Source organism: Taeniopygia guttata, chromosome 3 (assembly GCF_048771995.1).
Source record: "Taeniopygia guttata chromosome 3, bTaeGut7.mat, whole genome shotgun sequence".
Classification (NCBI taxonomy): Eukaryota; Metazoa; Chordata; class Aves; order Passeriformes; family Estrildidae; genus Taeniopygia; species Taeniopygia guttata.
The window spans coordinates 33,002,422-33,016,637 of NC_133027.1; the positions used below are offsets into that span (position 1 = coordinate 33,002,422).

Below are 14,216 nucleotides of genomic sequence, written 5' to 3' on the forward strand. Positions count from 1 at the left end.
TAGGGCATAGTATAACAGGCTGTTATGCTATAGCTGAGCTGACCTGTGTCCTATTGTACCAACAGAGAAAATCCATATCTAATCACAGTCTATGCTATAATATATTTTTAAAAGCCTATTTTTAAATGCAGCAAGCAGACACAAGTCTCAGATATAATCAGCACCGCTGCACTGTTGACGTGGATCTAAGAAAAAGCCAAATAAATTACATGTTAGGCATATATCTGGGTTCTCTTGATCAAGTAAAATCTTTCATCACTGACTTCATAAAACCTGTCTTCAGACTTTACGAGCATCCCAGGCTTATGGATCCTTTAAAATACAGCTTATCAGACGGAACTGTAGAAGGGTTTAGTATTGTTAAAATACTCTGCACTTCATTGTATTCCTTTAAACTGCACCCAACCACCACACATGCTGTTCAAGTTGATTTTCACCCACCAATTGCATGAACTGTTGTTCCAGTGCTTTGTATTCTGTCGAGCTCCTGTTGAAGAGGTCATCAGAGAAGTGCATGTTGGTCACCCTGAGGCTGAAGAAAACCACGAGCTCTTTGCCTTTGGCTGCAGTGGTCATGGAGCTGGTAGTTACGTACTTGAGCACTGGCGCTGGGGTGGTTTCTGCAGGCTCCGTGGTCAGCCCTGGGATGTAGCCACTGCCCTGCTCCCCTTCGTCCAGCGCGGCCGTGCTCACCGCGCCCATCGGATCCAGCTCGGCAGCGATGTCCTGCACCCCCATCCCGGTTCCATCCGCAGGAACGCCCTCAGGGGCTGGCGCTGAGGGCCCTGGTAACTCAAGGGACTGCTCGATGATCTCAGAGGGGCTGTAGGATGGGCTGGTGGCTGCAGGCAGCGGCGCTACTGATGGCAGCACATCTGTAATAACAGCTCCAGGCTGCGCGGTGGAGACATCACTTGGACCAGTAAAGAAAGGCAACCTTTCATAAGTGCTGGCTGTAACAAAAATGTCATCACCTGATGATTCTGGTTCTTCCATGATTTTAATTGCTGCAGGAAAACACGATAGAATCAAATTAGCTATGCTGAAAAGCAAGCATAAAAAACATCAAGCATGGAAAACCCCCATGTATATGGTATTTCCACTGAAAAATTTTTAACAATAAGTTTGACAGTATCTAAACATGAAAATGTTAACACCATCACCAAGAAGGTCTACTGAAACAAAATACCTCATCCACATGTTTGAGTGGTGGGATTTCTGCAGGTTCTATGTTTAATAGTTATGTTTGGCAAGTATTTCCTGAATCTCTAAAGCACATTCTTGTTCTGAAGGTACATAATCACAATGTCAGTTTATATTTTCTGAAAAGGGAGATTGGAGCTTTGAGCTCTCTGCTTGGAACATTTGTATACCAGAGTCATTCTGTTCCCCTCTGCAAAAAGTTAAAGCTATTATTTGCCAGTTATCATAAAATGTGATTACAAAACCAACACAGCCCCTCCAGATGCAAACTGTGTCAATTTACCTAAAAGACAACAGCAGCAATGAAAAAATATTCAAACCTTAAGAAGCCATCTACTGCACCTGAAGCAGAATTTTTATTATATCCCCATCAGGGCTTGGTGTGGATCTAGGATATGTGATAACTGTAGCTGAAATCCAAATCTAAAGTTTCAGGAATGTGACTTTGAATTTGGCTTGCAGCTACCTGACCATAATGACTTCACAATAAATGATGTTGTCTACCAAGCCACCTGCCCTAACGAGTGACTTTGTCCTTTTCCAGTGATATACCATTCTTCACGTGGAACTTTTAGCAGCCCCTTTCAGGCAAAACCACTTATCAGCAGTAAGGAAAGAAATTTTTCTTCCACTGATGAACTCTTCCTTTCCCTGCATCCTAATTTCCTCCCAGCAGCCAATAAAAATATGAAAGGAGAGCAAAGTTTTGCTGAATGAGGTGGCAATTGTCCTGCCACCTTATTTCAATAAAAGCTTCAGATGCTCTTCTCTTGCCATGTCCTCGTGTTTCCAGTATGATTAAGGATACGGACAGATTAGAAAAGCAAAGCCTAGTGATGTTCTCTGTTTACAAAGCTCTTGCTATTACTTGTTATGCTGATAAGGAGTGAGAGTCACTTATCAGTTAAGAGAACTCAGAACAGCTTTGCTAGTATTACTGCTTGAGGCATTAATGCAGGATGATCTACTGATGGGATAAGCCTGCAGCTCCACAGACATCTCTCTCAAGATGATCTCAGCACAGGAGCAGAAAGTCGAGCACACACCATTGTGATGGCATTTGTCAGGCAGATTATATTTTAGAAAGATAACTACAGGAGAAAGATGCACTGAAGTGGCTTTGAAATTGCAGCAAATTTGAAGCAGAAATACACAGCCATATATATATATATTGCATGCCTGGCATGTAGCTGTGTATATATATCCATATGGTCTATACATAGACTATAAAGGTCTTCTGGCATCCTCTTATTACAAGCAAAGTAACTTAAAAGGCCTTGAGGGCATACCAAGAAGATCTCTGAGCATGTATCACCTGTTTTCATAAGCTGCCAGTTCTTAGCAATCCCTGTGTCTCCAGCTGAAAGAGACAGACAGCAAGTCACCCCACAGTATGTGTTGGTTCCTGTTAGTAAATGGGCTCACACCAAGGGCTGCTGGGCACCTACTGTGGCACAGCGCCAGTCTCAAACCCAGGGATTGCTGACCTGTTAGTCTCACAGGTGTCGTGTTACTGCTGTGAGACTTGCCTACACAAGTGACATGCTGAAATCAGCAGTACAATGATTTGCAGCTGGCTTTACCAAGATTTTCCTCTGTCTACACAAGGCTTCAATAAAATTCAGTCCTAAGGAGTTAGGAACTATGGATGAAAGAGAGAAGACCTAGATATTTCATTGAATCAAAGAATACTTTGGGTTGAAAAGGAAACAAAGCATTTTCTAGTCCAATGCCCCTGCCATGGGGAGGGACACCTTCCACTACACCGGCTTGCTCAAGGCTACATCCAACCTGGTCTTGAACTTCCAGGGATGGGACATTCACATCTTGCCTGGGTAACCTGTTCCAGTGCCTCACCACCCACACTGTAAAGAACTTCTTCCTAATATCTTACCTAAATCTACACTCTTTGTTTAAAGCCATTCTTCCTTGTCCTGTCACTACATGACTTTGTAAAAGACCCCTGTCCAACTTTCTTGTACACCTCTTTTAGGTACTGGAATGCACAGTAAGGCTCTCCCCAGAGCTTTCTCTTCTCCAGGCTCGACAAGCCCAGCTCTGCCAGCCTGTCTCCTGAGAAGGGCTCCTGCCTTCTGACCATCTTCATGGCCCTCCTGTGGACTCCATGGTCTTTGTTGTGTTGGGAGGCTGAACAGAGCTGAACAGAGTACTCCAGCTGGGTTGTGACAAGAGTGGAGTTTAGAACTGAATTACCTCCCTTGACCTACCAGTTGGTGAAAAGAAAAACAAAATCCCAACTCTCTGCATTTAAAATGTTGGGTTTATATATAACATCAATATATATTGATTTTCAGAGTAGATGTAAAGAAGACACTTTTTTTATTATGAGATTGATTAAACACTGGAACATGTTGCCCAGAGAAGTGGTGGATGCTGCATCCCTGGAAATGTTGAAGGTCAGATTGAACAGGACTCTGAGCAACCTAATCTAGTTGAAGATGTTCCTGTTTATTGTAAAGGGGTTGAACTAGATGGCCTTTAAAGGTCCCTCCCAATCAACCTTATTCTATGAATCTGTGAATCCATATGCACATAAAAATATGTATATAATTTTGCAACAGAACACAAAATACACTTACATTATTCATTGTAAAGGAATTATTTGTAAAACTTCACCAATTTGCTTTGTGATGAGATTTCCACATCAGAAGACAATTATGTTATGAAACCTCTACAAGTACAATCTCAGAAGACTTAGACACTCAATCTCAGCAAATTTCATTTCAGCATAAAGTTTAGTCTACAGAACTATCATTCAGGTGTAGGGAATCCACAGAGGGCACAAAATAAGACAATTAAATCAAATCTACTCCCAGAGAAACCACACTGAAGGTTAAACAATACAATGGAATTAAAAGCTGATGTCTGAAATAAAAACTGCAAGTAAAATTTCAGCCACCTCTTATCTTCCCACAAAGTTGTTCACTGAACTCCCCAGATGTTTTTTTATTACTGCATAGCCGAGGCAGGACAGTATTGTACTGAGAGTGTTATAACAAAAATTAAACACCCGTTGGCAAAGACATGAAAACACTAAATTAAGAGGCAATTTCCTGTGTCCATTAAATCTTTGTAAAAGGAGTTTTTCCATGTAGGCATTTATTCCCTGCTGAGGGAATGAAATACACAGATTTGACTTCTCAGAAAAAAATCAACTGCCATTTCAACAACTTTATTTTAGGTATCTGATTACTTGGTCCTCATATTTTTTTTAATGAGGGAAACCCTCCTAATTGACCATGAATAAGGAGTAATTGTTTGGGAAAGGTCAAATTGACATGAGATATGTTCCTAGTGGGTTTGCATTAATGAGCAGGCCCAGAATGTTATACATTAAGAGGTCCTTTCATTCATGAGCATAGTAAGCACTGACATATTTTCCAAGTCCACTGGTGGGTATTCTGTACATGTTCTGTATATTAAAGTTACAGTGCTACAATGTCTATGTATATATTTGCATACTCGCTGGCGGAAAGAAATAACCAAAGAAGGGAAAATTCTGCAGCTAAGAGAGATTGGTTCATAATACAAAGTAAGAATCACCTTGTGTGCAGCTCTGCTGATACCAATACCAGATGGATACCGAAGGTAGCTGCATTCAAATTTGCATACTTTGTTGGTGCCTGAAATGTCACTAAATCCCTGGACACAGACTGCTGTGTACAGACAAAGTGCTGAATTTATGTTTGAGGCCTTTAATTTTTAGCTAGGGCACAAGTAATATGAGGATTAATAGAATTAAGAGAAGAGGATTGTTAACCTAATGTGTCACAACAAGTGTCTCCCAACACATGATTACTGATTACATTCATCTTTTCTAACTCTAAAGCCAGGCCAAAAGAGTCACAATTATCTAAGACAGTCATTGTGTCTGTCTGTATGGACCTTCCAGAAATGAGGTTCAATGCCCATTAAATCCATAGAACTCTTTCTCCACTGACTCTAGAGAGCCTGAATTCACCGGGAATGCACACCATCTCCCCTCCATTCTCCAGTCCTAAAAACTCTTTTCTCTATTCACTTTTTCCCTTAGCATTCACACTGGAGCTCTTTGAGTAGTCTAAATTTGCACAGGACAGCCTGAGAGTGCAGCTCTAGCTCTGCTACTCACTCCACTACTGTGGTGTTCTGTGTAACTTATATAAGCCTTCATCTTATTTTGAAATTTCCATACCTTGCAGCTGTGCTTCATTAGCAATGTTCTCAACATCAAAGATAAATGTCATTCTCACATGATGTCACAAGAAGAATATTTTCTGTCTTAATAAAGATATTTTCTATCATAATAAAATACTGCTTGGTAATGGTAATCTCTCATTATTCTCAGGACTATTCACTTCTACCTGACACTGAAAATTTAAAGAGTAAGATAAAATTTGTGAAATCAAGACCTGAAAATCTAAACCACTACAGAATTCAGGGCACTGAGCAACCAAAGCTCATGAATCCTGTCTGTGTTCATTATGAACAAAGGATGCTTCTTTAGCTATCTCCACATGGGTTATCTTCTGTTCAGTACTAGGCAACCCTGACTTTCCTGCTTAGCTAAGTAATTTGTGAAGGGCCACAGACTGTGTGTTTGATTTGGGATGTGTTATGACATTGCCCTCATCTCATTGGGATCTTTACCTGAATTATTTTTGGGAGGTCAGTAGTATTATTTACTTCTGCAATGACTGAAGAAATAAAAAGCAAAGAACTCTTCACTTGGTCCAATGCATAAAGATTAAGAGCAAACCATTAAGAAAAAAGCCAAACCCTGACTGCTTTTATTGCTCTGCAACTTTTCCCTCCCAGTAGCCAAGTCTGCCTGAGAGCAGCAGAGTGATGCAGTTCACTAGTCTGACAGTCCATAAACATTGCACTGGTGCAAGTCAGCTGGTCTTACTCAACTCACACACAATTTTCAGTACAGGTGAAGAATTCTCTTTACATAATGCCTGAAGGTCAGTATTTTGATTGATCCATCTGTCCTTGGGAAATGGAACCTACCCTAGACTTTATGGAAGTCAGTGTTGCAGAAGGGAGTGACATCTGCCTTAACGTATTTGGTCACTGTACCTGTAAAAGCCCTCTGAAATATCAGTTTCTTGTGGGATCAAAAATTCATTCTTTCTTTGATTACCATTTTCATGTGCATAGCATGGCTGAAGATAGTAATTCAGCTTGCCATTGCCATTTGCTGTTTTATGAAGGACTTCTGTTACTTCAATTAAAAGTTTTTTGAAAAAGACTCTTTCTGTAAAGTTTTGAAACAATGAAATCAATAAACTTATTATTTTTAAAAAAATGTTTGACTTCAAGTTAATAATTTAAGTACAACAGGTGGAGATACAACAGATAACTATTAACTGAGCAATCTTACTTTATAGACCTGTGTCAAATTCATATGCTGAGAAACCTGATGTGAAGCCTTAACGACTGTCTTTGGCATGCTCACATTTCAGCAGTTTTAGAGGATTAAGCATTTCAGAAACACAGATATACTTTAAACAATATGGTAATAGCTGGTGTTGAAAGCATACTCAAAATTCTGAGTAGAATATAAGAATGTTTTACGGAAAGGTGAGGTGTATAATCAGATACCTTGTATGGACAGTAGGTCAGTGGTAGGTTATTTCCATAACGTGGCAAGTGACTTTCACCATTTACAGAACCTTTTACCTTTTCTGTTACTGAGATTGCCAGATAAAATTACATACTAGTGCTCAAGCACTCTGAAAGTCAGTTTTCTGAGTAAAGTCCTTGCTAAAAAACTATGCAACCAAGATTAAAATGCTCTTGTGAAGTAAGGGGATTTGTAAGTACATTTACATAAAAACATGTCAAAAATGCCGGGGGTACCATGGCTGTTTTGTATTGTAAGATATTTTGTATTGAAGTTCTGCACTATTAGCTAACACAGTAATATCATATTAAAATACATATTAAACAAGAAAGGCACCATGCTAATTTTGGAAACAAACTCAAGCAGCAGTGAATTTGCAAAGAGAAATGCACTTCTACCAAGGAATAGAATCAAAACCAAGTAAGAAAACTCTCGCTTAAAACAATAGCTTCAGGAGGATTTAAAATCACTTATTCCCATTGTTGAATGTTCTCAATTAAAATTGAAAAATTTCTTTCATGAATTCAAAATAATGAGATCTATGTGAAAACAGCCTGGGTCTTTACAAACACCTGGAAACAGAAAGAGACATCCATCTAAATGTTGCAAACATTGCTATATGACACTGTAACAGTTTTAGAGCACCCCAAACGGAGAGCTTGGAATACTCTTTTTTATTTATTTTATTTTGGAATGTTTGGAAACAAAATCTGACAAGTTACAAAGCTTACCCCTCTCCAAATTTCTGCCCATTTTCTCTATTTTTCTCAACTGTGCAACAGGAAAAAATCAGAGCAAATTTTTGTAGATGATGGGACCATCAGACAGTTTTGTGGTATCAAATTTTATTAGTTTACAAAATGGTAAAAACAAAAAACAAAATAGAAGTTATATGATACAATTCAGGTAATGTGTTGACCAAGGACCTAAAACAGAAAAGAAAAACATGAAATTAGAAAGTTAAAACCAATGATTCTCTTAAAATTTCATCATCCGATGAGCACTTTAAGACTTGCCAAGAAAAATGAAAACACTGAAAATACTTTTTCCCCCCCCGTACTATGTAGTCAATTGTATGAGAAAACAGTTCATGGAATGAAAGTTATAGAATAAGGAGTGTTTTGGTCTTCTAAATTGTGCCTTGGATGTAAGTAGTCTGGTTTTCCTCAAAGTTTTGAAATGGAAAATATGACTCCATGAAAGAGATAGAAGGAGATATTTAAGAGGGAAGACCCTTCTGGCTTTATGTTTCATTGTAGGCATGCATTTCAATCTTATTGATATTGAAAAGGACTTTGGGCCAGATGCCTTAGTGCAGACTTGGCTTGTTAAATGCACCCATCCTGCTTGGATTGTGGACCTGAGCAGCCCAGACCAGCCAGAGCGCTGTTGTCAGGGGACAGGCAAAATGCTGAATACTAAACCCACAGTGCAGTAAAATTGTCCTTACAGCCATTAGCCTCAGGTTTGCGTGCAATCCCTCAAGAGACCTTCACTGGGGTGCAGAAGCCTTATGCCATAAGCTAGTTTTTCAAAAAATGACAGTTAAATTAATATTTGGGATTGTTCTCACATAAAATGACTGGATTAAGGTACATGAGTTTCATTTAACATTTCCAATTGTTGCTGAGTAGCAGTGACAATACAGTGATGAAACATTGTTACTCTAAGTGCTCATAGAATTTACAGATTCATTGGGAAGCTAAAATTAGGAAAACAGTAACTAGTGAGCTGTCCATAAAATACTCTCTTCACTCCCCATGAAAGAACTACTAAGTATTACTAACACTAACCTTCTGGCCATAGTTTTTAAAGGAATTGTTAATAAGAAGGCAAAACCTCCTTTTAACCAGCAGGGGGAAAAAAAATCATTATTTTTTGTAACTGCAGCTGATGCTGACTCTATTCTCTTCTCTTCTACCCTGCCACATATCACCATTGAAATAATCTGCCTTGAATGCTTTCAGCCATACATTCTCCTCAAGCCATGCTACTTTTTAAAATCATTATTATTATTGAAGCTTTGCAGTACCATGTAGGCATATTGTGAACTTCTTCAAGATTTATTCAGCATAATTTTGATTTTTATTGTTTCATTTTGAAGTGTGTCTGATTCTAAAATGGTGAAGAAGATACAGGGATAGCTAGGTGTAGATATAAAGGGTATAGAATAGGGATGAGAATGGAACTTTGAGCTTATTTTGATTATTTAAGACAAGTTTAACCAGGGATTCAGCAACTGCTTTAGGCTACATATACATTTAGGAGAAAGGACTGAGATGTGTTAAAGTATTTCCCCACCTTCATTCCTTTCAATCTCTAGAAAGAGAAATTAAAACTCTGGCAATTGTTATGGGAAGATGGACCTTAGGAACTGAAATCCTCAGCTATGAAGATGCCATTCATGAATAATGCTTTTTTTATTTCTCAGTCAACCCCAGCAGGCTTTTCTGTGCCACTAATTCCCTGCTCCAACTCTGCTTGAAAGCCCATTATTCCAAACTGCATGGCAATAAAGGTGGTTATTAAAGGAATGTTTGACCCTGTATAAAATTTTGATTGTAAACCTCTGTTATTGGCAGCACTATTCTACAAATATTGTATACTACAATAATTTAATTTTAAAAAGTCTACCAACTGGGGAAGAATGAAAGAGAAGGCCAAACATTCAAATACAGTAAAATGAAGAAGAAAAGAAATATTTTGTATCCAGGCTTGGTTTAATCATGTTCCTACTGATGCATGTAATGATCTTACTGTTCTACAGAATGTAAGCGAAATTTCTGTATCCTTCTAATTTACACCTGGATATTATTGCTTGAAATTGAGTTTAGTTTTTTCCTCTACAGAATTTCATAGAAAGTTTAATTGAGAAAGAAATGCTAAGGACTTCTGGGAGAAAAACTACATGTTATCTTCAACCAAAAGTCAGAAATTACTTGCACATTGCAATCAAAACCAAAAAGTATATGACACCCCTAACAGGAGTTTAAGTTGTAAATATTCATAAACACAAATCACATTAATTTTAGTACAAACATTATTGCAAATATGTCTCCATTTAAGATTTTTATGTATTTTTGTTTGCTATTTTTAAACACTAGTGTTTTTCAAACTCACTAGCAGTTGAAATTGATATTAGCATCTATCTATAAGGCATCTCAAGATGGCTGAGAAGATCCAAGTTAGAAGGCCATGCCCTGTCTATAGACAGAGATACAAAATTCTACTGAGATATGGAGCAGATGATGGAGCAGAGATGACTCAGAGCCCCAAATTACAACTTGTCTATAACAGTCCAATGCAGGTGGCATGAGTTTTTCTTTGACAAGGAACTGACTGAAAAAATTTCCAGGCTGAGGTCAAGTGGAGTCTTCTATGCTGGAGAATATTCAATTCTCCAAAGAGAGGAGATTAATAATTTAGAAAGTCAAAGTTTTAGTACCATTTGATCATAACACATTTTTTTTTTCAAACCCAGCATTGCTAGCAAGACCAAGGATTTTTAATAAGTGAGGGAAATGCATTATTTAGGGAGTGTTAGTCTCAGCAGTGTCACTGCCTAATATTCATTCCAACTGGACTACATGACATGTAAACTTCATTAGTCTCATTCATTTATGACACGACAAATGTTAACCTTACAGTCCAGGCACAGAAGTCTGTATTATTTGTTTTAAAATATCCTTCTGATTATATTGTTGCAAAGGCCAGGGGTTTTAAATTAATTTTATGCAGGACAATAATATATTTAAAATACACATTTAAAATTATTTGTGATACTGGCCCTTCAAATTCTGAACTTATTTCTGCCTTCTATATTAGCCTTTATTAGACAATTAGAATTATTGCAGTCATGTCTAAAAACTGTAAACTGCCTCAAGTTTTTAGCCTTTTAGTTGTAAAGAAAATTAATTTTCTGGAACAAAGTGGAATTAGACCACATGCAGCAACACACATATATCCCTCCTGGAGGGTGAGCTCCTTCATGCACTGTAACAAAGAGGAAGAATTATGGGTACTTTGTAGGCTAGACTACAAAGTGGGACTGAACAAGTGGTGGAGCACTGAGGTCTATTTTCCCGCTATTTTCATAGGTGCACAATGAGGTGTTACATTTCTTAATTATTATACATTATTATACATTTTTTTTCATTATACAAGAAGATTTGCATCTGGATAAACAAATTTTCTTAGCGGAAACATAAATTGTTTTCAGTACTTCACACAGTCATTTCAATGAGTCATTGGAATTACCAATTGAGTTTAAAGAAAGTTATCACTTGTTTTGGTTCATTTGTGTTGTGTATTTGGGGGGTCATGAATAAGAAATAATATTTGTAGGAAGAAAAGCTTAGCCTTAAAGTAAAACAGAAGTGGTTGGATAGCTTAATAATTTAAACAAGTCATGTGTTAAATTGGAAAAATAGATTGTGCTCACTTTCTCTCAAACTTTTTCGCTTGGATTAGTAATTTAATTTCAGCATTTCTAAGTATGTTTTGAAAATGTGATGTAGATTCTCTTCTATTCCAATTCCTCCTGCTGTTCCCAGCACAGAGACAGCTGGGAAGAATGCTGTCATTAAATTCTGACAAGATGCTAATAACTTTTTCTAATATGTTTAGAATTCCTCAGGAATACTTGGAGTAGGCAGTCCTAACTGATCAAAACTTTCCCTTCAATTAAACATATCCTAATATGGGCCTGCTGGAAGTCTTCTATTCACCCTCATCTTCAATTTATAGACAACTTTCAGACTACTGAATATTGCATAAAGTGCTTGAGAAAATGACATTGCTAGACCTACCAGTTCACTTCTCCAAACGTCAGGCAACCTTCAAAAAAAAAACAAAACTCCTTGCACATCTGAAGCAGCAAGAGACAAGTAGAAGGGCGCAGCGAGAAGCTGATGGGGAAAAATGTCAAGAAAATCCTGTCAGTTTATGATCCAAGAAAACATAAGGAAAACATAAAAATATTCAAGGGAACAGAAGAGCTCTTACCCTCTATATCCATCGATGTGAAAAAAATGGTGAGCATTCCTGGCACAACGAATGCGTAAATTCCAATCCTGGGAACATCCGGAGAGCTTCTTGCAAGAAACAATGGGGTTTTCTTTTCTGTGACTATGCTGGTTATGCCAAATAGAAAATTGTGCTAAGCAAAGACAGGACTTAGGCAGCTGAGGTTGAACCAGAGATGGAAAAAACCCACAAATATGCAGAACCCTGAGATTTTTTCCTAGAGATTACTTTGAAATAAGACTGAGTGAAGAGTGTGCCACCTAATTAACTGTTGGGTAGCAGGATAACATTAATGGGGACAACTCACAGCAGGTTTGTGAACATGAGATTAATTATGGCAATAATTAATGAGGCTTTTGCCAGTTACACACACGGAGATGTGACCATCACATACTCCTTTATCAGTGGTTTCTTCTCAAAAAAAAAAAACCAAACCCTGTGATAAACCCTGCAGAGCCTTTGTCTCTGAGAGTCCTTGAAAGTCTGAGGATGACCCAGGCTCCTCAAACTGAGATGCAGTATGTCTGAGCAGCTGAAGGATTTTACTGCTAGCTTTGCTTCGTTTTGAAATAACTTCTCCAGAAATAATGCTTCCTCCATGATGGCCAGGACTTTGGGACAAACATTTACCTGGATTGTACAATTTGTTAGTGGCTACAATTAAAAAAATTCAAATTAAATTTCTTCTTACTGTTTAGGAAGCCAAATATTACTGCTTGTTTTACTGCTGAAATTTTCTTCGTTTTGGAAATAATATCTGTCTAATACATAAATGGATTCTATTTTGAATTGTCATACTGTTTTAGACAGTCACAGGAGGACTGCAAAGAGAAGAAATTTAAATATACAGAAGAAATGTTAATGACTTTTAACTGCAGAAGGGGAAAAATATGAAAAAGAAGAATGCTAGAGAAAAGTGATCAGGTATCATCTCAGACAGCAGGGGGAAAGCCAGATTTTTTTTTGCACTGGTTGTAAATGGAAAATAGAAATAGACAATATTTTAAAGGTACTACAGCAAATAAAAACCTTTCTGAGGTGTCAGATGTTGAAATAGTGACATCTGATGCAGACATTTCTGAACTTTTCAATAAGTGCTCTGAAACTTTGTGCCACAGGCCTCCTTCTAATTCCATAGTGAAACCTCAGAACACTAGGTAGACTTACTTTAAGGACAGCTTGGCATCTTCCTGCTGGCTCTGGACTAGTGCAAGGGGTGGAGCAGCTGCCATCACCGTGTGGCCAGCACGGAGCTCCAATCCCCACTGGCTGCCCACGGACAATCCCGCTGTGCAGAACTGCACATCACAGCACTGTCTGACAGAGGCCCCACGCCTGCTCCTGCCTCATCCCTCCCACTGGCTGCCCACACCTGCCACATCCCATTCTTATATGGCTTTAAAGGACACCTCTCATGGACTCTACATCCCTCACCTGTTTCTGCTCAACTTTTTCTAGGTGTTGTATGCAGAACTTTGCTTATATTTATGCGTGTGAGGCTGAGGTTGATTGTCTTTTTGGGAGATGTGAAAGACATTTTATTATTACTTGCTCGGTGACCTCAGGCAGGCACAGTTAAAGTAGTTGGTGTGGGATGCAGACATTTAATATTCAGGAGCCTGCAGCGCACACATATGACAGCCAATGCAATAAAGCCCATCTCTGAAACATAGCTAATACCTAAAAGAACCTCAGACTATATTATTTTTGGTAGCCAGTTTTTCCTTTCATTGAATAGAAGAGTGAATTTAGATTTCTTCTAGATAAAGAAAATGTTGTCCATCTTCTGGACTGAAGGTGGGGAAATGGCTGGAAACTAATACAGTAGAATTTCAGACTGTTTAGACCCTAATCCTCTGTCCAACCTTATATAGCACTGTCTGAATAGTTCCTGCCATTTCACACCAAAAACAGTTTAAAGACTTTTTTTTCTCTAATGTTATTAAGAAAAGCAGCTACGAAATGCAGCCAGGAACAAAGTGTGAAATATTCTGTACCAGGTAGGTTCTGCTTGCCATATTAAAATTAATAGTAATAACAATAACATTGCTGACATTATTAAAACCTGATTTTCCAGATTGAATTCCATCAGTTCCCATGAAATAAACAATACACCAGGAAATAAAAGACTACAGGAAATACTGTACACACAGGACTGCCAGAATTGAAAAAGGTTTTTAAAAGGGAAAAAGTTTTAAAGAGTAAAGAGTATACATTTAAAAAACTCAATAAATAGGCTTTCAACATCTCCCCTGACTGTTAGGCATGCAGTATGCTTTGTGTACTATAAGCTTTTAAGAAAATATAAAAAGCTGCAGCTTTGAGTCATTGCTAACACGACATCCCTACTTTTTAGACA

At 38.1% G+C, this 14,216-nt stretch overlaps 1 protein-coding gene across 4 annotated transcripts in view; it reads right to left on the reverse strand.

Annotated features, from left to right (window-relative positions):
• Positions 1-14,216, reverse strand: part of IMPG1 (interphotoreceptor matrix proteoglycan 1) — a 55,981-nt gene that overhangs the window by 10,121 nt on the left and 31,644 nt on the right. For all 4 annotated transcript variants that reach the window (XM_072926596.1, XM_072926594.1, XM_072926595.1 and 1 more), the window contains one exon: positions 442-1,007. In XM_072926596.1, the coding sequence (XP_072782697.1) occupies positions 442-1,007 (566 nt within the window). The remainder of the gene's footprint in view (positions 1-441; positions 1,008-14,216) is intronic.